The 23,474-nt window shown below is 40.1% G+C and overlaps 2 protein-coding genes across 4 annotated transcripts; one reads left to right on the top strand and one right to left on the bottom strand.

Annotated features, from left to right (window-relative positions):
* Nucleotides 1-121: 121 nt before the first annotated feature.
* nup43 (nucleoporin 43) lies at nt 122-5,811 on the bottom strand. Its single transcript, XM_053478870.1, has 8 exons — nt 5,637-5,811; nt 5,394-5,516; nt 3,735-3,812; nt 2,987-3,149; nt 2,132-2,267; nt 1,894-2,045; nt 1,646-1,762; nt 122-506 (listed from the first exon to the last, which is right to left on the bottom strand). The coding sequence occupies exons 1-8, from the start codon at nt 5,754-5,756 to the stop codon at nt 280-282; spliced, it is 1,116 nt and encodes a 371-aa protein (XP_053334845.1). The 5' UTR covers nt 5,757-5,811; the 3' UTR covers nt 122-279.
* Nucleotides 5,812-8,478: 2,667 nt separating this feature from the next.
* Nucleotides 8,479-21,782, top strand: pcmt (protein-L-isoaspartate (D-aspartate) O-methyltransferase). Of its 3 annotated transcripts, none has more exons than XR_008356069.1 (8): nt 8,479-8,675; nt 11,257-11,361; nt 13,713-13,744; nt 13,893-13,997; nt 15,311-15,431; nt 16,837-16,922; nt 17,068-17,334; nt 20,543-21,782. XR_008356069.1 is itself a non-coding variant. In XM_053481545.1 (8 exons), the coding sequence occupies exons 1-7, from the start codon at nt 8,495-8,497 to the stop codon at nt 17,245-17,247; spliced, it is 810 nt and encodes a 269-aa protein (XP_053337520.1). In that variant the 5' UTR covers nt 8,479-8,494; the 3' UTR covers nt 17,248-17,292; nt 20,543-21,782. The 3 variants fall into 3 exon arrangements, 2 of the variants coding, with proteins under 2 accessions (XP_053337520.1, XP_053337513.1); XM_053481545.1 differs by having other exon boundaries at nt 17,068-17,292; XM_053481538.1 differs by having other exon boundaries at nt 8,485-8,675; nt 17,068-17,237.
* The last annotated feature ends 1,692 nt before the right edge of the window (nt 21,783-23,474 follow it).

Genomic DNA, 23,474 nt, shown 5'->3' with positions numbered 1-23,474 from the left:
TCTCCCTCTGGGGCCATCATCATCCTGAGCACCTTGCTGGAATGCATTTTTTTTCCCCCCAATGCTCTGTAATGAACTTTTTCACCCTTTTTTTGTATCATTTCACACATCAACATGAAAGCATTTTTTATTTGTTTGTTTATTTCATTTTTTATACAAATGAAAGTGCAGATTGATTATCCGCTGTGGCAATCCCTCGATGGGAGCAGCTGAAAAACTAACAAGAATTTAAAGTACGAGATACACAATAAAAAGGATGATTTGAAACGAAGACCGACGTCACACAGGGACCCGTCTGTGGACGTAAACCGCCTCCCCGTCGGTCCCGCACACCAAGCACTGTCCGAGCACGTCTAGACTGTTGACGGAGAGCGTCTGGCTGGGGAGCATGTGCGTCGTCTCCAGTCTGCCCTTGCTGGAGTCTCCGTGGAGCCAGGCACTGACGATGGACTGGTTTCCTCCGGCGGGGGCCGTGGCGCTGCGGGACATCATGCTGCTGTTGCGTCCTGTAGCGACAGAAAGAGCAGAACGAAAAAAGATTAGACAATGACAAATGTGAAATTCTGATCTCCCTTTCTAAAGATCAAGCACACACGAGCATTTCCAGAAATTACCATTTACATTTACGCCATTTAGCAGACGCCCTTATCCAGAGCGATTTAAACTTTTAGCCTATTATACTATATCTGAGTAGTTAAGAGTTAAGGCCCCAACAGGTACGTTCCTGGAGAAAAAGCGAAAATTTTGGGTGTGGTCAAAGAAAAATCCTTTAAAAGTTTATTTTTGTAGTTTAAACCCTAAATATGCTCCCAAAACACTTTAATTAAATTTTAAACTAGGCAAGGCAAGTTTATTTGTATAGCACATTTCATACACAATGGTAATTCAAAGTGCTTAATACATTACCCTTAAAAAACAGAATGTAAAGTTAAACCCATATACTGCACAGTACTGTACTGCTGTGTCTCCCTCAGTGCTTGAATGTAAAACACAGATGTTACCCCTCTATATGTGCTGTAATTCATGCAAGCACGTTTTTTTTTGGTATCGGTACTGTAGGGTAAATACGCTAATAATAATTTATCATCTCAAGCTGCGTTTTCCTCTACACTTGCTTTGTGTTCTTTCTACAGTTTTGAAAAATGTACAGTATACAGTGTTATATTAAATATGGAAATGTAGCTGAACTTACGTTAATATTTATTGTACAAAATTAGTAAATAATATTGTTCTTAATAGTTTAGCGTTAAAACATAAAAAATTATATATTGCCAAAAAAAAAAAAAAAAAAAAAAAAAAAAACATTGAAAAACTGCGGAGTATATTCGCGAAATTGCAGGGGTTTCCACGAACAACTGTTAGTTAGGTTCTAAAGAAAAAGCATGGCGAACGTGGAGGTTGACTGCATATAATTTCTCTACCTATTTCTTCTTGCTTTTCAATACACTTTGTCTTGTTGACAATTTTTTACAAATAAAAATCTGAAACCGTGGCATTCCACCTCACAATGATGTGCCAATTTGTGTCGGCCCGTCACATAAAATCCCAATAAAATACATTTATATTTGTGGTTGTAATGTGATAAAATGTGGGAAAGTTAAAGGGGTATAAATACTTTTGCAAGGCAGCAGTTAATCGATCTTACCCTGCAGGAACAAGGGTGCATCAGACCCCGAGGACGTCTCCCAGTGCAGCAGAGAGCCGTCCTCCGAGCAGGTGAACAAGTGGTCCGGGTTTGTCGGGTGAAAACGGACCTCCCACACTAAAGAGAAAAATAAATAACACAATGTCAGCGCTAGCGCAAATATATCTCTGATGAGTGAGACATAACATCTGGATTGTCATTGGTTTATGAACGGACAAATGAAATACGAGCACGGCGCCCTGACTCACTTTCAGCTGAGTGAGCCTCCATCAGAGAGAAGGGCATGTTGCCTTGTCTCACGTCCCAAATACACAGCATGCCGTCCTGGCCGCCGGTGGCGACTATGTGCTGCTGGTTTGGGTGTCGGTCCACACAGTGTAAGGGAACCCTGTCCCCGGTGCTGCGGAGATAAAAGACTGTTATGGTGTGATAACTGAAATATCCAACAACAACAACAAAAAAATCGCTGGTGCGTTGTTGTCTTACAGGGTGAGGATCTGAGCAGGGTCACTGCCCTGCTGCCTGAAGTCCCAGAGCTTGAGCTGTCCGATGGAGTTCACCGTCAGGACCTCAGTCGTCCGCAGAAACGTCACGCCATGTATCGTGCTGCTGTCTGCGTTTTCTATGCAAAACATTTAAAGAGGAGAAAGTTACACCCCTACTTGTATTACACAATTTACTATATAATGTACAGTTTACAATATCGGAAATCTTATATGGCGCATGATCACTAAATTATATATAACATTTCTTGCATGAAACAAATGCAGTATTGGATACGTGAGGTGTTTTAAAGCTCTTGATGTGAAGATGCACTTACTAGAGACTCCAAAATGTTTTTTTTTTACTTTGAGTTTTTAGACTTTGGTCGCATTAGAGGAGGTAAAACATTTACATCCCGTGTGGAAGGAGTAAATGATTCGCCAAGTTTGTTTAAGAATAATAATTATGATGAATGACCGAGATACACTGCTCAGTTAAATGTTAAACTCTTATATTTGAAGTTAGTTTGTAGTGTTTAAATGCTGTGCTTTTAAGTGAAAAATGTTATAAGGAATGGGATACATTTAATTACTCAAAATGTTTTTTTAAAGGTTTTAAAACTGTAACAAAATCAGGAAAAATTAAATAGTGAAACGGGATATTTATAAAATTGTGTTACTTACAGAATCGCAATTTTAATCAAATCAGCACTAAGGTATCGTGAGTATACCGTATCGGGAGGTGACTGGTGATTCCCATCGCCAACATTTACCCTGTGTTAATTTACGCCCCATGATGGAAAAGCCGCCCTGGTGTGATGGTGAGTCTAATGCATGTGTGAAGATCGAATACACAAACCGATGACGCGCGCTGCGCCCCTCTGATCGGCTTTGTAGAGGACGATTCTCCCGTCCTCGCCCACGGAGACCAGCTCTGGACTGTTACACGCCACTCCGGTGCACGGAGCGTTAGCGCTCTGATAGCGGTGTTCCCGATCCCACACGTGAGCCACGGACAGGGTCTAGATCGTACAAAAACAAAAAATGCTTAACATAGTTTGTACTGAAAATAAATACTTACAAAATACTAATAGTGGTAAAATAAAAAATTAAACAAAATAAACACAACACAAGGTGTCTAAGACACCTGCACAGTATATTGCATGTATGAGGGTGAGTCAAAAATGATCCGCAGTCCGGTTATATTAAAACTGTTCTGTTGGCTGCACCGACTTCCGTTCAAGGCTCCCGTCTCCTCGGTCAGGGCTGTGCAGGTGGGAACGTGTTACATCAGATTCATAGATGGATTTGACATAGGTTCATAGATGCCCCAGTTGTGATGTGCACGAAAAAAAATGTATTGTACACTGTTGATGTATTTTGATGTGTCATAGTCCTGATCTCGCTCTGTCAGACCTTCACCTGCAAAAGCTTCTGAAGACAGCGGTGCCTAAAACATTAACAAGGGAATACGAAAGCTTCTTGACGGATGGAAAAAGTGTCTTGAAAAGCAAGGAGATTAAATCAGAAAACGTTCTGAAGAGGTAAAAAAAAAATAAATAAATCTACAGTCAGAGTGCGGATAATTTTTAAGGCAAATATGTAACCTTGTTGTCAGGGCTGAGTTTGTAGACAGTCACCGCTCCGGTCGATGATGCTGTAACTAGTCTGTCTCGATCCAAGAACTGAAATAGAGACAAAAAACATTAGACAGTTGATCCAATCTGCTTATCAGGCCATCCTGGGATTCTTACTCACACACACACACACACACTTACTTACACCGAGTAAACTTTAAAAAAAAAACTATACTTTTACTGTTGCTTCAAGTCAAAAAAAATCAGCTCGTACTACACTTAACACATAACTTTTAATATAAATCGTGGCAGCAGGCTGAGTTCAACCAACACCAGGGTGTAAAACCTGCCTGAACTGCTCTTACACAACCCTTTGTTCCCATCATCCCTCATCACCTCTGTCTGCTTCACTCAAACTCTTATTTGTGTTTCATTTTAAACTCTCTTCTTGGTCATATATTTGCATTATAAGTACATTTTTCCATTTACATCATTCATCTTATATATATATATATATATATATTTTTTTTTTTTTCTCCCCCTCGCAAAAATGTCAAATTTTTTGCCTTTATCTGAATTACAATAATGACCAATAAAGGCTTTGTCTAATTGTGTGCATAAAAGCAAACCTCTTACACAAAAACCTCTCTTTGTTATACCTAAAGCAAATTCACTGAAAATTTTTAGACTAATCTTCTCCTAACCCTGTTAAAATCCTAAAACCTTAGATTTTTTTCACAGTTAATATATACTTTTTTTAATTCTTGTGTAATCATGTACTGCATATGCAATAATGTACCGGTTTATGCACATTTCAACACATTCCCAAAACAACACAGAATCCTTCAACACATTATGAAAAAAGGAAGGATGGTGCTACACCGTCAACTTTGTGGAAGAAATAAACATGTGGTCGGGAAAAAAAAACATTAATGGAGATCAATTAGGGAGCATAAAGATTGGATTGTATACCAATGCATAGTGACCACTGAACAAGCCTCTGGATCTGGAGATGTTAAACTACAAAAGTCCTATGTTTAATGAAAGTTATTTTTATTAACATATGAAGAGCAGTGATTTAGAGCTGATTACACACTTTGGAGTAAGGGTAAAAAAGGTCATGTGGTCTGGCCCTATCCGGAGCGATGGGTGCATCAGGTTAAGAAGGGAAGTGCACAAAGCGATGCACCAATCATGCATAGTGTCCACTGTACAAGCCTCTGAAGGCAGTGTTATGATCTGGGGTTGCTTCAGTTGGTCAAGTTGAGTCTCAGCAACAGCACGTGGCAATTTTGGGGGGGAAACAATCAATGCCAGAGTGCTGTGATGAACCAGAGATGATCCCACCGCCCCAAAAGCTGATTATTTCCACAAGCTTTCACGCTCACTGGAGTCAGCTGACTGCATAAACTTACTATATGACCAGATTATCCCATCCATGGATCAAGTTTTTTCTTCCATAATGGAGCAGGCATATTCCAGGACTCACATTGTAAAGCATGAGGGATCATTTTTACACACTGTGTGCTACAGTATAATCAAAGCTAAAGGTGATTTAATGAAATCTTAGCGTGTGACACTTTTTGTTTTGGCCAGTCATTGTATCTATAGGTGAGCGTCGCGTCACTTCCGGTTTAATCAGCCAATGAAGTGGCGAGCCTGTCCCACGTGACTGATCTCCAAACCCACCTGCAGGTCCATGACATCCCCGGCGTGCTGACACTCACACTGCAGCTGCGGGTCTCCCTCCATTTCTTCCCCCATGCTGCGGCTTTCGTCATCTCCCACGCTCCACAGACACAGCTTATTATCCTGAAACACACACAAACACACAAATCGTTTTTCTGTGCATCACCGGAAGTCGTGTGCCATCAACCGCTAGCTAGCCGAGCAGGCTAGCTGCTAAGCGCTACAGCCGTAAACTCTCTTCACCTCATTGTCCCACGATCCGGTCGCGAACACTTCGGGCTGCTGTAACACGGCTGTTGAAACGGGCCTCCACCGCGTCTTGCTGATCTTCTGTGACACGTATTTTGCGTTAACGCAGTCCATTTTCACAAACCGGGCTCGTGCTTTAACTTGGTTTATGTTCAGCAGCTAGTGTTTCCCGCCCATGTTTCCGACAAGCAACGCCCCCTACTGTGCTGTGATTGGCTATGAGTTTGCGCTTTCGCAAAATGAACCAATCAGAGTAGGAACGCTTAGAAGGGGGCGTGTTTTTTCTATCCGAACGTCCTTACGTCTTCGCTCAGTACGGTGGCTCTACGCAGACACACATGTGTCTGCACTGACCCTGCTGTCATGCCTTAAAAACGTAAATACATAAAGAGCTAAAAATTATGTTATGTTTATTACATATTTACCATCCATCTCAAAGTAAGACCTGACTTCAAACATATGCTAAAGTTCTATAAAAATGCATACTAACTTTTTTAAAAATCAAGCATTATTACTCATTTTTAAAGTAATCAAAGGTCACTACAAAAGGAAAATATTTTGTAGTTATTACAGTCATGTGGGAAAGTCAGTCAGTATGCTTTGTTTAACTCTGTGTGTTATTGTATAAAAACATAATAAAAATCATGTGAATTGTAGCGGGTCTGAGTATCAGTCAAATTCAACCTCTGACAAAGTTGGGGAAAAATATTAAACATCATCAAAGAACTTTATTAATCCCAGAAGGAAATTGCTTAAACTTGTTCAAGTAATATAAACCTAAGTACACTTTAACCGCTTCCACAGGTTAAGATGGTATGTTGCAGTTAGTTGCTGCTAATTAGCCCTCGGTTAACTGATCATCAACAGGTGTGCAGCAAGTTTTGGCAGTTTGCTGGTCTGGAGCATTTAGATGTATGTTTACACAATGCCAAGCTGGAAAGACATTAGCACTGTTTTTTATTTTCTAACATTGCTGCTGCACATAAATCTGGAAACAATTTCCAAACAATTTCAACAGTGAAAAAGATTATTTACAAGTGGAAAGCATTCAAGACAGTTGCAAATCTTCCCAGGAGTGGACATCCTAGCACATTCACTGTGGTAAAGTCCATGACAGCACAATTAGAAGATGACTGAACAAGCACAGTTTGTTTTTACGGGTTGTTTCTGTCTAAAAAGAACATGAAAGCATGACTGAGATTTGTAAAACTGCATGTGAACAAACCACAAGGCTTCTGTCCCATGGACAGCTGAGACCAAATAAAATTGTTTGGCCCAAGTGCCTAGTGCCATTTTTTACAAAAAAAAAAAAAAAAAAAAAAAACAGCATTTCAGCAGAAACTCCTCATACCCAATGGTGGAGGGGTGATAGTTTGGCCTTGTTATGTAGCCACAGGACCTGGACACCTTGAAGTCATTAAGTCGACCATAAGCTCCTCTGTACAGCAAAGTATTTTATATATTAATGTGAGGCCATCCCTTTTGACAGCTAAAGCTTGGTCGAAATTTATTCATTCACTAGGACAATGATTCGTAGCACAGTAGTAAATTTGCATCAGAATGGATGAAAAATAAAGCCATCAAGGGTCTGGAATGGCTTAGAAAAAGGCCAGACCTTAACCCAACTGAAATGCTGTGATGGGACCTTCACAGAGCTGTTCATAAGCGAATGAACCGAAGCAACTTTCTAAAGAAGAATTAACCAAAATTCCTTTACAATGATGGGAGAGACTGATAAAGATGGATAAGCCTGCTATAGGTGGATCTACAAGCTATTAAATCATCGGGGTACTTAGTATTGCTTTATTTTTCACAACACCCTTGGATAGCCGCCAACATTCACAATATTGCTGGGATTGTTGGTGTATCATAATAGAGTATATACAACAGACCAGCCAATATTCACATGTGGTTTGAACATGCATCGTGTTGCTGCCAAGTTCATCCTCAGGCTGCTGACCCAGGAGCAGAAGGAACATTGTCTAGAAATCTGCCAAAAACTCTGTCAACGTGCCGGGGATGACCCATCCTTCATGTCAAAGATCATTACAGATGACAACACTTGGCTGTATGGGTAGAACCCTGAGATGAAACAACAGTCTTTACAGTAGAAAAGCCCATCATCTCCACGAGTGAAAAAGGCGAGGCAGGTCTGCAGCTCGACTAGGTGCACGGTCATCATCTTTTACGAGATATGCAGCATTGTGCATCAAGAATTCATCTCCAGGGGCCAGACCATCAATAGCGAATTCTACTGCCAGGTTTTGAGGTGCCCGGGGAGGATGTACATGAATCTTTTGGTACATTTACATTTGGTAGGTACTATCAGTCTGTGAAGTGTTAATGAATATATCATTACAGTTTCTCTTCACTGGGACTAAAACCTGTTTTAGCACAATAGTGCAAAAACAAAGCTTCATGTTCGGACATCAGCACTTGACTTTCACTAACATAAAGACTTCCTATGTGTGAAGTGTTTAGGGGTTTTACATGAGGAAAAGGTTGGGTGGTCTGGAATGTGGTGTTCAAAACGCACACAAGAGTTGAGGTAAACACAGTTTTAATTTATTTATTCATTTTTTGCCCATTCCTTTGATGGAGCACCACAGTATCCACAATGAGCTCCACCAATCAAACACAAGCATCCTGACATGACGAGCTCACGATCGCCTCCTGCCGGCAGCGCAGAACAGTGACACTCCCACTCCAACCCGGGAACCATGATTGCAATAAAAAAAAAATCCCTAAATAAACGCGTTTGTTTTTAAATGTTTTTTTTTTTTTTGATCGCATAAACACACTGACGCAGCGATTTCGGACGCGTGCTCGCGCGCGCACGCACGCGGGCGGGCATGTCGGGCGCTGACGCCGCGGGAACTCCGTCAGTGTGGGAAGTGGTGCGCGTGCTGGGCAGGGCGGTGTGCGCAGGCGCGGCTCTCACTGCCGCTCTCTACCTGATCCGCAGAGTGTGTTTAATAATGGCCTGGAAATCAGGAGGAGCCAGCCAAGCGGAGCTCGTCAACAACCTCCGCAGTGAGTGTTTTACACCTCTCCAGATTTAACAGAAAGAGAAAGAACAACCTTTAATTCCTCTTCCGTGACCGGAGACGGCGGTTTTTTTTAACGGTGGTGTTGACCGACGTTACTAGCTATAGCAACGGCGCGCGCGCGCGCTGCTGGAAGCTTTCTGTTTTGCTTAGCCGCTTCATGCTAGCTAGTTTTGTTGTTGTTTGACATGCCAATATCTTTACTTTTTTTTCAAAATGAACACCATGTTTTTGCTTCATTCATCATAACTGCCTGTTCTGCTTTTTAAAATGTGCGTCACTAACTTTCCTGTAGCAGCTAGCTCAGTGTATAACGTTACCAGTCTTGTCATGTCATGCTAACCGAGCCAACATACACAGCAACTTATACAATATGTCTAATTTACCATTATTATCATTTAATAAGGATTATTTGCGTTAGTATTACTTTATAGAAACGTAAAAATAGATGTCGCATTTTTTATCAGTCGCAAAACATATTTTTGATAAGGTTGTTTATCAGTCTCAGAGGACCTGAAACACCCAGTAAGTCCTGTTTTACGGTATTAATTTTTAAATATTAGACCTATCCTTATAAACGTAGCCTTACGGTAAACTCAGGTGCGCAATAAAATAGGAATCCTGACCTTTTATAATATAGCTAGGTGGGCGTGGCAGTGGGCGTGGCAGGCGACCATGCTCTCGACTGATATTTCTGTTTAAAATACCTAGCATATTATTTATTAGCATTTCGTGTTTGTGTCATCATCTTTTGTGCCACATTGTAACGCCTTTTCGGCCGCTACCATCCGATCCGCACACAACTTGCCACAGGTTATACTGTTTTTTGCCATATGCCCTTTCTAACTGGCCTGGGACCAGCACTGCATGCAGGGGCTGAGTAGTATAGGGCGTGGCAACCCGCCAGCTGCTGTGCTTGAACCCAGATGCTCAGATCATTAACCTAGAGCCTTAACTGCCTGAGCCACCACTGCCACACCCTTTATGCCATACTGTTAGGTATCTTCATTTGATTGCCATATAAACTTTAGGTGGAAGTACGCAGTCCTAGAAGTTGACATTCTAAATAGTAGTTGAAACTAGAGTTTTACCTGCGGCCCCGTCCGCATACAGATTACCGCTACCATTATCTGTAAATGGAGTGTGCGGTCACTGCTCACTCTGCTCTATTGTTCTGCAGATACCGTATATTATTGACTCACAATGACATTAGAAGTGATAATGATGCTCACTATTGTTACATGGAGAGTGATGCCCGCTATGCTGGTCACCTGCTAAATCGTATCGTCTAATGTTGCAGTCGGTGTGGAACGACCAGTAACACGTTTACTCTATGAAATAAACATTGATTGGCATTCCCAACCTTTTACCAGAAGAGCAAACATGGGGAATGCAAACTTTTGCTGTCTTTTCTACCCGCCCTGTTGCAGTTTTTAAGTCTGAATGCTTTTTGTAGCTTGATATATGGCAATGCTTTCGTTGCATTAAATTAAGGGAAGGAAGCTGTCAATAAAAGTCTGATTAGAGGTCAACTTCACTCGCTATGGACGGCCCTGTCTGTGTTTTTGAGTGTCCTCCTCAGCCATAACATTCAAAACATTAAACCCACCTAGGTTTTTCGGGTTCCCCTTACATGACTCTGCAAGACCTTAAGTAGTAGTGCACTGTGGTGCCTGGCTCCAGGATGTCAGCAGCGGATCCTCTGGGTGCTGTGGGTTGCGACACGTAGCTGTCATAGATCAGACATGTTCATTCAGAGTCGTGCTTGCTATGAATAAGTTTGATCATGTTTACATTTCCAGCATATGATAGTCGGCAGGTACAAGCTTACTGCAGCATTGAAACACAATGTGAGTGTGTGATATTGTTATCGATTTAATTTAACTGTTTTTTTTATCCAATCAATGCTTGCAGGCAGCAAAGCATTTTGGAACACTGGAATAAAAAAAAAAAAGTATATATAGAGGATTAATTTTTGAGTATATGGCATATATGTTCTTTAAAAAAGCAAATGTATACAAAACTGCGCAGTCATACAACGGTATAGCTCTTTGATCTATTTATAGTCTCAATAGTGATAATAAAAACAAAAAGCATTTCCACCTAATTTGTCAGCACTTCTAGTGCTGACTGTGAAAGTGGTAACGGATATAAAATATTCTGGTAATTAAACCATGATTCTGTATGTGTGGCTGTGGGTCGTGTTACAGCATTGCCATTTGCTTTAGTAACCTCGATCTCGCCTTCAGTGCATTTGTGGTCCCTGGTCTGCGATCTTGCCATCTGACACCTGTCTGGCGCCCAAGCCTGGTTCAAAACGAGCGTCCTCGGCATACCTGCCGGAAATAGCCAGGCCTGCAAAAAGCTGTTTGCTTTAACGTGCTTAAACGTCACACAGAATGCCAATCTCATAACTTGTAGTATATATATGAGGATACGCAAGTTCCCAGGATTCACTTGATTTGTCTGTGCGTCATCTATTAGCCATGTGACATTTTTGTTTTGGTTTTCATCTAGTAGAAGGTCTTGTGCACAAACTGAATTTTTTGATGTTTGTCTCATTTCAGAAAATGGCATCATTAAGTCGGACCGTGTGTATGAAGTCATGCTCACCACAGACCGAGCCCATTTCTCTAGATGTAACCCTTATATGGATTCCCCACAGTCTATAGGTAAGCTGTTTGTGAATATATACAGATGCATATCTTGTTTAGGCATTGTTGTTGAAAGACTGGAATAACCTCTAACTGAACGTGTGTGTCCTGGGAGCTTTTGGGAGATAAACGTGTCAAGGCAAGACTTGACAAAGTATGATGATTAGTGATTTTAGTTCATGCTATAAGTAGAAGGGGAGAGTGCCATTTTTTCTTTAAACTTTTTAAAAAAAGGATTTTTATATTAAGTACTTGAAAAGCATGATTGGGTTAGGTTGGGTCGATAGATGATGCCATCGCCGATGGCCGATAGACATCACGATGCTAAGCCAGCATCGCGATCCTCTGCCCCGCCACAGCAGCAACCAGCTAGCGAAAAACACACACTTAATCACACTATATAGCCAAATAAAAAGCATGCTTTCAATTTCCGCATCTTTACTTATTTTATTATTATTATTATTATAAGGAAATAATAACAAGGAGGTTGTTAGCGATCACAATACAAATAACAGTGAACTCCAAACGAATTACACGAACTAGTTCGTTTACATTAATAATTGAGGCATACAAAAACAGCAGAAAAAAATCTAAATTTTAATTAATTCAGATTAAATAAACTACACTAAATATGGCTTTTTCATGGTTTTACCATAACGAACAGAGCTTGGAATAAAAAATTTTAAATATAAAGGTTTCTGGACAGAAATACTAACATGTTCACCTTTTTTGGCTTTAATAAGCTGCAAAGTGAAGTAACAACTTTACCCACTGTGCTGAACACATGTTCAGTTGTGCGTGATGACACTGGCAATGAGCTGTATTCTGCGAGATGGTGAACAGGCAAATGGTCATGTAAATTTGTCATCTGCGCATCTTTTGCGAGGACAACTTTACCGCAAGTCCTACACACCACTTCAGACATATCTCGTGGCTGTCGTCTTTCATTCTGTCTAAAGCCAAAGTATTGCCAGATAGGTGAATTCGCACCTTTTTTACCAACCAAGTTTGTCGACGCCATTATACAGACACTGTGCCTATTCATGCCAGAGTCCCGCGGAAAAAGTGATTTGTGGGAATTTGTATGTAACTTATCTTTATTTATTTATGGTTTGTGTATGGGTAAAACAAAGACCATGCGGGTCAGGTAGTTGTAGGCTACAATTAATTAATTCGTTATGAATAAATAATTTAACAACCACCCCCCCCCACCGCCTACGATGGCATCATCCATCGCAATGTTTTACATTAGACATCGTACAATGCCAAATTGGTCGACATAGCCCAACTCTAATTTACACAACATCAAACCATAGATCATAACTAAATGTCCATATATAGTGACATCTAACGTTAAACATTGGATCCTGTATACATTTAAACATACATTTATAGTTTTTATACATTTATAGACACCCAACCGTGTTGAACATCTACTCTAGCTTCAATCCACATCTCCTTATTATAATGCGCTCCACTTTTCTGGAAAGGCTTTTCACCAGATTTCGATGCGTGACCATGGGGGTTTATGTTCATTCAGCCACAGGGCGTTAGTGAGAACAGGGGACAAGGTGGCCTAGTTTATTCCAAAGTTGTCAACGTTGACGTCATGGCTCCTTAGGTCATTTTAACATTAGACTCCAAATTCTGGTTAATTTTGAGAGGTTAAAGATCCATTTTCACTTTCTGTATGAGCTGCTCTTTGTGTGCGCGCGCATCATTTGACACCGTGACACACACACACGCACAGACCACAACTACTTTTGCCTTCACAGACACACACTCTCTTTCTATTTCTCTACACAGAAACACTGCTCTGTCGCGATTCTTTTCGAAGATAAAGTGCAGGTTAATGTTTTATTTTTACTTTACAGCAGTAATTCCGTTAGTGTGTCTCTCAATCGAGTGTCATTAGAGAGATTTCTTGTTTATTTTTCCGATAAAACAGTGTTTCCGTGTGTGAAAAGAGTGCGTGTGTGTGAAAAGAGTGGAGGAAGGGTAACTGTGTAAGGGGAAGGGCTCCTTACTTTAGCTTCACACACGCACAGCGCCTGCGCGCACAAACGGAAACACATATTTGTCAGGATTTTTAAAAAGATTTTATAATGGTAAAGTGCAGGTTAATTTGTTTTACTTTGTATGTATTTATTTTGGGCTGTGGAACAAATAATTTCCTTGTATATTTTCCCAGTATTTCCCTATTTCTTATGGGAAAATTCGATTTTATTTACATGTTTTAAAATACGAGCCCGCTACAGGAATGAATTATGCTCATAATCCTTGGTTCCACTGTACTTAAGCATGCTGTGTTTTAGCTGTTCATTATGATTCAGCAATGAATCTTTTGTATTTCTTTCGAATTTCCACAGGATACCAGGCAACCATCAGTGCGCCACATATGGTATGTCCAAGTCTTTAGAGCCACAGCTGCTAGCGGTATCTGAATTCTGCCAGAGCATAACAGGAATCAAACAAAATTTGTCAAAACATACAGTTGGACTACTGTAATGAGAGTGAGTGCTGATATCTATCTATATGTGTGTGTGTAGCATGCATATGCACTGGAGCTGTTACATGATCAGCTGTATGAAGGTGCCAAAGCTTTGGATGTGGGATCAGGCAGCGGCATCCTGTCAGTCTGTTTTGCCAGAATGGTGAGTCTCAAATCGGCTTTCCACGCCATCACTGTGTGTGTCTTTCACGTTTTAGGTTGTTAGTAGAGGTAATTAGGGTTTTTGGGACTAATAGTGATCGCTAACCATAGTGATCGCTGACCACATGGTGTGTTTGTGTGGGGGTTATTGGGATCCTCTATTTAAAGTGTAGTATTGTTTAAGTCCTTACCATTTATAGCAGTAAATAGCGGCCTCAATCAGTCGTGGATTTTTCCTCAGAACTTGGCAATATATAACCTCTCACGTGTTTTAATGCTAAACAATTAAAAACGATTTTGTAAGTTTGTAACATACATATTAACACAAGTTTAGCTAAATCCATATAAAAATATAACACTGCATTATTTTTTTTTAAGTAACATAGAGAGAGCACAAAGCAACCGTAGAAGAAAGCGCAGTTTGGGATGGTGAATTATTATTACCGTATTTACCCTACAGTGCTTATAGCAAAGGAAGCGACAGTGCATACTAACGAAAACACGCTTGCATGAATTACAGCACATATAGAGGGATAACATCTGTATTTTACATTCTAGGGGAGACACAGCAGTACAGTACTGTACAGTATAAGAGTTTAAGAGTAATCAAATAAGCTGAGGTTGAAATTCATTTAAAGTGCTTGGGGAGCATATTTAAGGTTTAAACTATAAAAATAGGCTTTTTTTTTTACCACAACAAAAATTTGCGTTTTACCACAATTCGCAGGTGGTCACGTTAGGAATGTAACTCCCGTCAGTTTCAGGGTTGACTGTATAACTGTTTATTTATTGTAAGGCAACATATGCAAGATACTGCATTCTCTTATTAGATCATGTTGATTATAAAGTAACTGAAAACCATATGTATGATCTTGACTCCGAAGACACACAGACATGAGGCAAGGTCTTTTATTTAATCAATAAAGGGAAGATTTAGAGGAAATGCAAGGAATTAGGGTAAAGAAAATGAAAAAAAAATAGGTTGGTGTCTGAGTGTCAGGAGCAGTGACCAGCGGGCATGAGGACACTAGGCTAAAGAATGACGGCAGTGGCAGTCAGGCAATACGGAGGTGGCTCTCGCAGGAGTGCGGATCATTTTTTGACTCAGCCTAGTATTTTTCATCATCACACTAATATCAGTGCATATGATCAGCCAAATAAGAGAAAAAACAATCAGTAAAAATTAAGTGATGATTATTTTGTTGTTGTTAGATTCCTCTAGTTTAATGGCCGGTTGTTTGCATGATTTATTAGTATATTGCTTATATTTGCTCCAAGTGTGGCATTTCGCATTTCATGTATTTTTAATTTCAGGTGGGGCCAAAGGGCAAAGTCGTCGGGATCGATCACATAAAGGAACTGGTGGACGACTCGATCAACAATGTTAAGAAAGACGACCCGACGCTCATCTCATCAGGACGCATCAACCTTCTCGGTAAGGTAAAGTTTTACAGCTGCAGATCCTAAAGTGTCTTAGATGCTCGCCCCGAAGCTTCGTCTCACGCCTACACTATAGCACTGAACAGCTCATTCCAATCAAAGTCTCCTTTTACCCTTCGGGTAGCCTTCACTCTTTTCAGAAGGACTTCCACTAGATTTTGTGGGGATGTGTGTTCATTCAGCCGGTAGAGAATTAGTAAGGCTCTGAGTGTCACGTGATCACTCCTGAGCGAATGGATCTTCTATCATTCTCGCCCTGTGGCATTGTGGGTAATCGTCTCCCATGCTCGGTCTCTGTAAGCGTGCGTTATATGTTGACATATGGTCAACATCCGGGTGTGTGTGTACTGTTTTAACATTGTGACCGTGTGTGTATGCGTAAATTTTAATAGTTTGAATCTGTTTAACGACAATGTGACATCACATTTCAGCGAAATTCCCAAAAGGAGGCAAAAGCAATTGACATTAGAGTCACACAGAACGAAAAAAATTCTGTTTGTGTGTGTGAAAGTCATTCTACAAAATAACTCCCTTCCTTCTCGTCTCCTCTCTCTTGACTCCCTCACACCAGCCACGATTCTTTTTAAAAGGTAAAGTGCAGGTTAATTTGTTTTATTTTGTTCTTGTGGGAAATCCACTTTGATATACGAGTGCTTTGGATTTTCAGAACAGATTTGGTCACAGTCCAAGGTTTAACTGTACTAAAGCACACAAAGAAAATCTGGACAGTTGTATACTTCCAACTTTGTTGTAATAGTTTGGGAAAGAACCACATAGGGGTGTGACGGTCAGGTCTCCACAAAAAAAGTAGACCAATCAGCCATAATGTTAAAATGACAGACAGGCGCTAGGTACGCACACATCACACCTTTCTTAGAGATGTCGTGGAGTCCACGACTAACAGTATTTGGCTGAATGTGTTGTGTGTAGGGACAGATTTAAAAATAGTTTTTAACTCACTGTGTGATCGTTACACTGCAGAGCCCTTTATTGAGTTCATTTTCATCAGCTACTACGTATGTAGCCTTACATGTTTTTTTTAAACGACCACACCCTGTTTATACGGGCGCAAAACCCCGCCCGTAGCTACAGTAACACTTACTAATGGATTTGTTTTATCCGTTAAATGGTTAACGAGTGTCCTTTGAGATACCTTGTTAGCTCCGATTTATTGATCCACTAAGAGCCATGAGAGGTTCTGTTGCGAGTACAAAGGCACTGGTGCTGAATAATTCAGTGGCGCGTGTCTGAATCCCGGTCTTGTCATGCTCGAATGACATCACAGCAAGGGTGGCATCGCTACAGCAACCTGCCATCTGTTCAGGAAAGTAACGGGCACTGAAGCTGCTTACAGGATCAGACCTGATTGAGTGTGTTTGTGCGCGTGTGTGTGTTTGCAGTGGGAGATGGCAGGATGGGCTATCCGGAGGAGGCTCCCTATGACGCCATACATGTAGGAGCCGCAGCCCCTACTGTCCCGCAAGCTGTAAGTTCCACCAACCTCCATACATCCATACTAACACATGTCCGAAACATATATGTTTAATTTTTCTTACACACACACACACACACACACCCTGAAAAGTGTTCTAGCAGCACGGTTTTGTAAGGTCTTCGCCTGTGTCCCGTAGCTCCTGGACCAGCTGAAGCCCGGCGGGCGTCTCATCCTGCCAGTCGGACCAGCTGGAGGGAACCAGATGCTGGAGCAGCACGACAAGCTGGAGGACGGCAGCATCAAAATGAAGCCCCTCATGGGGGTGATTTACGTGCCTTTAACAGACAAAGACAAGCAGTGGTCCAGGTGGAAGTGACTTCCTGTCCCTCTCTTCCCCCTCCCTCCTTTCCCCAGGGAACAGGTGAAATGGTGTGGGCTGGAGCAAGACAAGGCTGCGTTTGCTGCAAGTCGCCTGTTTGGTTTGGTTTGGTTTGGTTTTATTTTCGCGCACATTCTCCATACCATGACGAACATCTGCACGTTTTTCCCCCAACCCATTAACCTCTGCCTTGCCATGCACTCAGAATTTCATAGGAAACAATATTTTTTTATTTTATTTTTTTATTCATTTAACTTTTTTTGAAATAATATGGGTTTTAAAAAATATATTCGCTTGCATAGACAAAGTTTCTTCATTGCATTTTGCTTTAGATGCTTTAGAAGAAAAGCATGTCTTCCACAAGCAGAGCTCAAATCCTGGCTATGTTTACATGCAAACCTTTTTTTGATGATTATTATTATTTTATTTTTATTCTCCCCTCAGGGTCTAATATAAATGATTACATTATATTTTCTCTAGTCATGGCACCTCATTTGTTTTTTTTGTTTGTTTGCTTGTTTGTTTTTTACAGGACTCTGCTGTTAGATTTAGAATCCTATCCAGAAGGTGTTGATTTAATTTTACACAACAGTATTTCCAACTCTAATTCATTACATAGGTTTAAAGCAATACGATCCTTAGTATCGGTTATCGTTTCTATAGTAACCGTTCAGCGACAGAACCTAGAAACCTAAATAGCAAATTAAATAAAGTAAAAAAAAAAAATAATTCCAATGCTCTTTTTATTTACATTTACATTTAGGCATTTGGCAGTTGCTGTTATTCAGAGCGACTTACATTTTTTTTTTGTTTTTTATCTCATTACACATCTGAGCAGTGCCAATGCCTTAACCACTGAGCTACCCCTGGCCCCGTTTTATCTGTAACAGGAGGGTTTTTAAAGTTTCCAAGTCACATGAACAAACTCTTAAGACAAAGTAAGCAAATATGTGCATAAAGTTATAAGAGAAACTAATTTGTAGAGATGCGGAGGAATCAGTTCTGTATCGCAATTCTTTCATGTAGCAATCCATATATCGGCACACTGACTACAAAGTCCATGTTTTTTTATGATTCATTTTTAATGTATGTATGTTTTAAGGTGTTAAAATGTTGCAGTTCCTCTATAATCCTATTGGCAGGCAGCACCGCATTCTGTGTGCTCGAAGCAAATTACAGGTATTCCTCGACTTACGAACATTGAGTTAGGAATTTCCACAGATGCAAACAAACGCTCACGTTTATTGTACAAAAAATAGACACTGAAGTGCACCAGATACCAATATTTACAATTATATACAATATTTTTAGTGTGTAAGTGAGTGTCTAAAATGTTCCGTATATTGTATGTGCGCGTGTGAGGGTGCGGGAGAAATAAGTCGGTCTCACCGCTTTCAACGATTTAGTCCAGGAGCACAACGATAGAAAATGTCTATCCTGTAAAGCTGTCCTGATGGCGAATGATCCTAATCTTGGAAAATCCTCAACAAAACAGAGTTCACAGTCCAATACATTGGAAAACAGCTCTAAGACAAAATGGCATCCGGGATTCCCCTCATGATTTAAAGGCTCAGAGACAACACTGCATGTCTCGAAGTGTGATTATTGTCCGTAGGCGCAGTTATGGTTTTTGGCCACATGATGGCAGTGTGATGAAATGGGATAGGGATTTAGTCAAGTGAGTTTGTCTGCTTTATTGAGTCGTATCAATTGTTGGACTTATGAAGAAATCGGACTTAAGTCTGGGACTACCTGTGTTTGCTAAATTTTGTTTAAAATCATAATAGAATTTAAAAAACAAAAGTAATTAATATCGAATCAGGATATTTTTAAAATCACGATACTTATCATGAAAATCACAATACAGATCGAATCAGAACCTGGGTGTGGTGATATTGTATCAAATCATCCCTGGTGATTCCCGTCACTATCAATTTTATTTCACAAATGTGCCAGAATATGAAACACCTAAAAAAAAGGCCTAGTTGTATGACTTTAAAAATATTTGTTGTTAGGATTGCAAAAGTGGCAAAATGTCCTCAAATAAAAAGAACTCGTATTAAAAGGAAAACTGAAATAATTTGTCATTGTGCATTAAGGCTAGTTCCTCACTATTTCTCTATTCAAAATATTTTTTTTATTAATATACAGAATACAAATTTATTTACATTGATTAACATGTCATGATCCAAGCCTACACACTATTTCCTGTTTTATTAATGTATTTTTAGAGTGATTGCTGTAAAATCTGTATGATTTATTTTTATTGCTTTATTTATTTATTTTTTTACCTGATCAGATTAGATTGTTATTCTGCATGTAAACGTAGCTGCTGTTAAAAAGGTTTTGTTAAGAACATACAGTACCATGCAAAAGTTTTAAGCCCCTCATTTCTTCATATTAAATTAAAGGATGTAGATTAAATGAAAGAAATGCGAGCAAATGTTTTACCGCGACTAAAGACAAGTTTAAAAATCGGTTGTTTTATTTAACATCTTCGGCAGCAACCTCATGTTCCCTCTCGTCTGTTCCGACCACTCAGCATTCAGCAATGTCAAGTAGGCTTTTTCTTGTCACTTCAACCACGTACAGTTCAGTACACACTGAAACGGAACAATGTTCCCTTCACTACCAAGGTGCTACAGTACATACAACATAAATTGTGCAAATGTGCAAACGGAAACAACATTTACATTTACATTTAGGCATTTGGCAGACGCTCTTATCCAGAGTGACTTACAAAAAGTCCTTTAATGTTTACAACATTGGATACATACTTACACTGGGTTAACTAGGTTAATAACTAAGTACCATTAGTCCAACACATCTGAGTTTTGTTTTTGTTTTTTTTTCGGGGGGGTTTAGTCCAAGTACTGGAGAAACAGATGCGTCAAACAAGCAATGATTCATAGGTCACTGTGTGGCAGAACAAACAAAAAACATTTCTCTGAAGCTGCTCAGGTACAGGGACTGGACAGAAAATGAGACGCAAAAATTATTTTAGAAATCCTGGGGAACTATTCCTCAAGAATACAGAACAAACGCATGAATGTCTGGAAGCAAAATATGAAGAAATAGTGATGGGGGTCAAGACTTTTGCACTATACTGTATATCAGTCATATCTTCTATTGTACTGACAACATGTTTGGGAATGGCTGCAGGTGTGTTAAAGAAATGCAGGGATCTGCACATAAGCATGCTCTGTACTGACATTACACATCTGTGTGTGTGTGTGTGTGTGTGTGTGTATAAGAGAGAGGAGTAACTTTTTTTCTCTTTATTTTTTTGTAGGGATGAACTCTAAAACAACAGTCTGGCAATATTCACTGTCATACATATACACACATTTCTCACACACACGCACACACACAACCACAACCTCACAGCATCCATCAGGACTTAACAACTAACGAGGAGACGGTAAAAGGACAATGAAGAAGAAAAGCCACGCTCTCTGCACTCTCGCTCTCGGGACAGTCTGACCGCCGTGTGGCCAAAGAGCCCTCAGGATGGAAAGAGGGGAAAAAAGGATTGAAAAAAAAAAACTAAGAGGGTCTTTGTCTTGACATTTTCATGCCTGCAGTTTGCTTGGATTTGTGAATTGCTTTTTTTTTTTTCCCTCTCTCTTTTGTTGGTTTGCAGGTACACTTTTGTTTTTGTGGGATCTACAGTATTGCAGCTGATTATTATTATTATTATCAATAATAATTCTTTTCATTTTGTGTGTTTACATGCGTTTCGGCTTGTTCGGAGCTGGTGCTGTTCTCATATGAACTATAGGAACGGGAGGGATTAAAGGATAACTCTGTTTCCGTGCTCATGGTAAATGGGCGGTTGTGAAAATGTGCTGAATTTATGTGCATTTTTATTTAATTTCTTTCTTTTTTTTTTCCAAAGTTCAAATTGTAAAATGCTGCTTTTTGGCTGGGTTTTTTTTTTTTTTTCTTTCTTTGTTTTTTGGAGAGTACATTCGAATGCTAGCTAGGGCTGCGCCTGAGATCAGACTGATAAAGCGTTCTTCATCGGGGCATTTCAGTCTTTTCATTAGAGATCAGTTCTTAATTGAAAACTTCCTTTTTTTCAAACCTATTAAATGCTTATATATTAAGCGCTAAGCAGCCACAATCATCCTAAAGATCACACAATAGCAGCAGAAAGTATTTCTTTCAGTTTTTCTTTGCGCATCTCCTTCAAGCTACGTGTGTACATTTTCCCGTGCCTCTTCTCTAAAGTCTCCCACAGCTGCAGTTTAGCGTAGATTTTGCTCAGGCTGTCATGACACTATTTTAACCCTAGCTGATTAACAAACACACTGTCGCTAACAATACCACCCTGGGCCGATCGCTTAAATCTGCGCCGAGCGACAGGCTCCAGAGGTTCACGCAAGCGTGCAACAAGCACACACTCTCTCTCACATACACGCAGGGCTGAGCTTGTGTCCTTTTTCACTGTGGACATGCTGGCTGTCACCATGCTGATTGTGACGCACAACGTGGCTTTCTACCAATAAAACCCAACACAGAGCAAACCATTCCGACTCCAGACTTTTTTCCCCCCCTTTGTCACTATTACAGACATCACATGTGATGCAAGTGTTAAAGTAACATGCTCTTATGTTCAGGTTTATTTTTAAACTTTTAAAATGCCAGGCATGTTGGTTACTGGTTCAGCGTACTGTATTCATAAGACCTTCCAGTTGTCATAAGGAGCAAAACTAGACGGGACTTTGATGTATGTGTACTTTGATGAGGTATGTAGGATTTCCTTTCCCCGCCCATTATAGAAGTCAAATGAGATTTCAGGAAACATCACTGGAGCTTAAAGAAAATCATTTGTGTTTTATTTTTCATATATGATCATAAATGTCAACAAGTACTGCAGGCATACATGGTGTTTTGAAAGAATAGCAGCACATTGACAGTACAGAGAAGCTAGACATGACATGGTAGGAGGTCAGGGAAACAAAAACAACCAGGAAACAAAAAAAAACACCTTTGATTTTCTCAGGATAACATCATTGGGATTATCTTGTCAAACACCAAATTCATGTTGTTGCAGACTCAGACATTTTATTTGCTTCATGTCAGTTGGTTAATGACCTGGTTTAAAGGCTAGGTGCCTGTATTATTACCGTTGCACCAGTTTGGCAAGAACTTACCAAACGTTGACCAGCAGAACAAAAAATGTTGGAAATCACCATTTAAAATGGCAGAGAGGAAGTTACTGGACATAGCATGCACTGTACGCTAAGCTCCTGCCTTACTGCTAAACGTTTAAGGAGGGCGATCAGTTCAAATTAAATATCTTATGAACCACTCTTCATTAAGAACGGCTCACACCGGTCAAATACTAGCATTGATTCAAATTAGCTAGCAATTGTTTATTTACAGTGTTTGCACCGAAGAATGCTGTGGAAGCTTTGACAGGTAAGGCAAAAGAAAACGCCTCAAATCGTGAAATCAATTTAACCTCATTTCTTTTCTTACTGTTAGCATTGGTGAGGGGGAAAAAAGGCATTGTATCCATATTGACAAAAGTAGTGTTTTTGGCCAAACCTGCTAATTATTGAATTAAGGTGTTTAAAGCCCCAATCAGGCTACTTATTTTCCAGTGAAGGGCAATCTTACTGCTTTAGCATACCAAGACATCTTGGACAATGCTATGCTTTCAACTTTGGGGCAACAGTTAACAAGGGAAGGACCCTTTTTTATTCCAACATGACTGTCCCAGTGCCCAAAGCAAGGACTAAAAAGACATGGTTTGATGAGTTTGGTGTAAAAGAACTCGACTGGCCCTAACACAGAGCCCTGACCTCAAGCCCATCTGGCTACTACTGGAATGGAGATTACGAGCCAGGCCTTCTCATCCAACCACATACTGTAATTGCTCTAGCCTTTCAAGAAGAGCAGGAGCTGTTGAGGGACCGACCCCATATTGAAATATATGTATGTATACGGTTTGGCCAAATACTTTTTGTCTGTCCATATAGCGTATGCTAACATTTCTGAGGTAAAATCTTTTGTAAGAAAAATTTCTTGTTATTTTCTTAGGACAGACTTCCCGAAGACGAGTAACAACACAACGTCATCAACTTTTTGTTGAACTCACATTCAGCAGTACGTACATGAAAGATGCGGAGATGTTATCCCTGCTGAAAAAAAACAGCATAGACCAGCATAGCTGTGACCAGCGTGACCAGCAATTATACCAGCATATGTTGTGT

The sequence above is a fragment of the Clarias gariepinus genome, chromosome 2, assembly GCF_024256425.1.
Source record: "Clarias gariepinus isolate MV-2021 ecotype Netherlands chromosome 2, CGAR_prim_01v2, whole genome shotgun sequence".
NCBI lineage: Eukaryota > Metazoa > Chordata > Actinopteri > Siluriformes > Clariidae > Clarias > Clarias gariepinus.
This window is presented reverse-complemented; position numbering and strand designations above follow the sequence as displayed.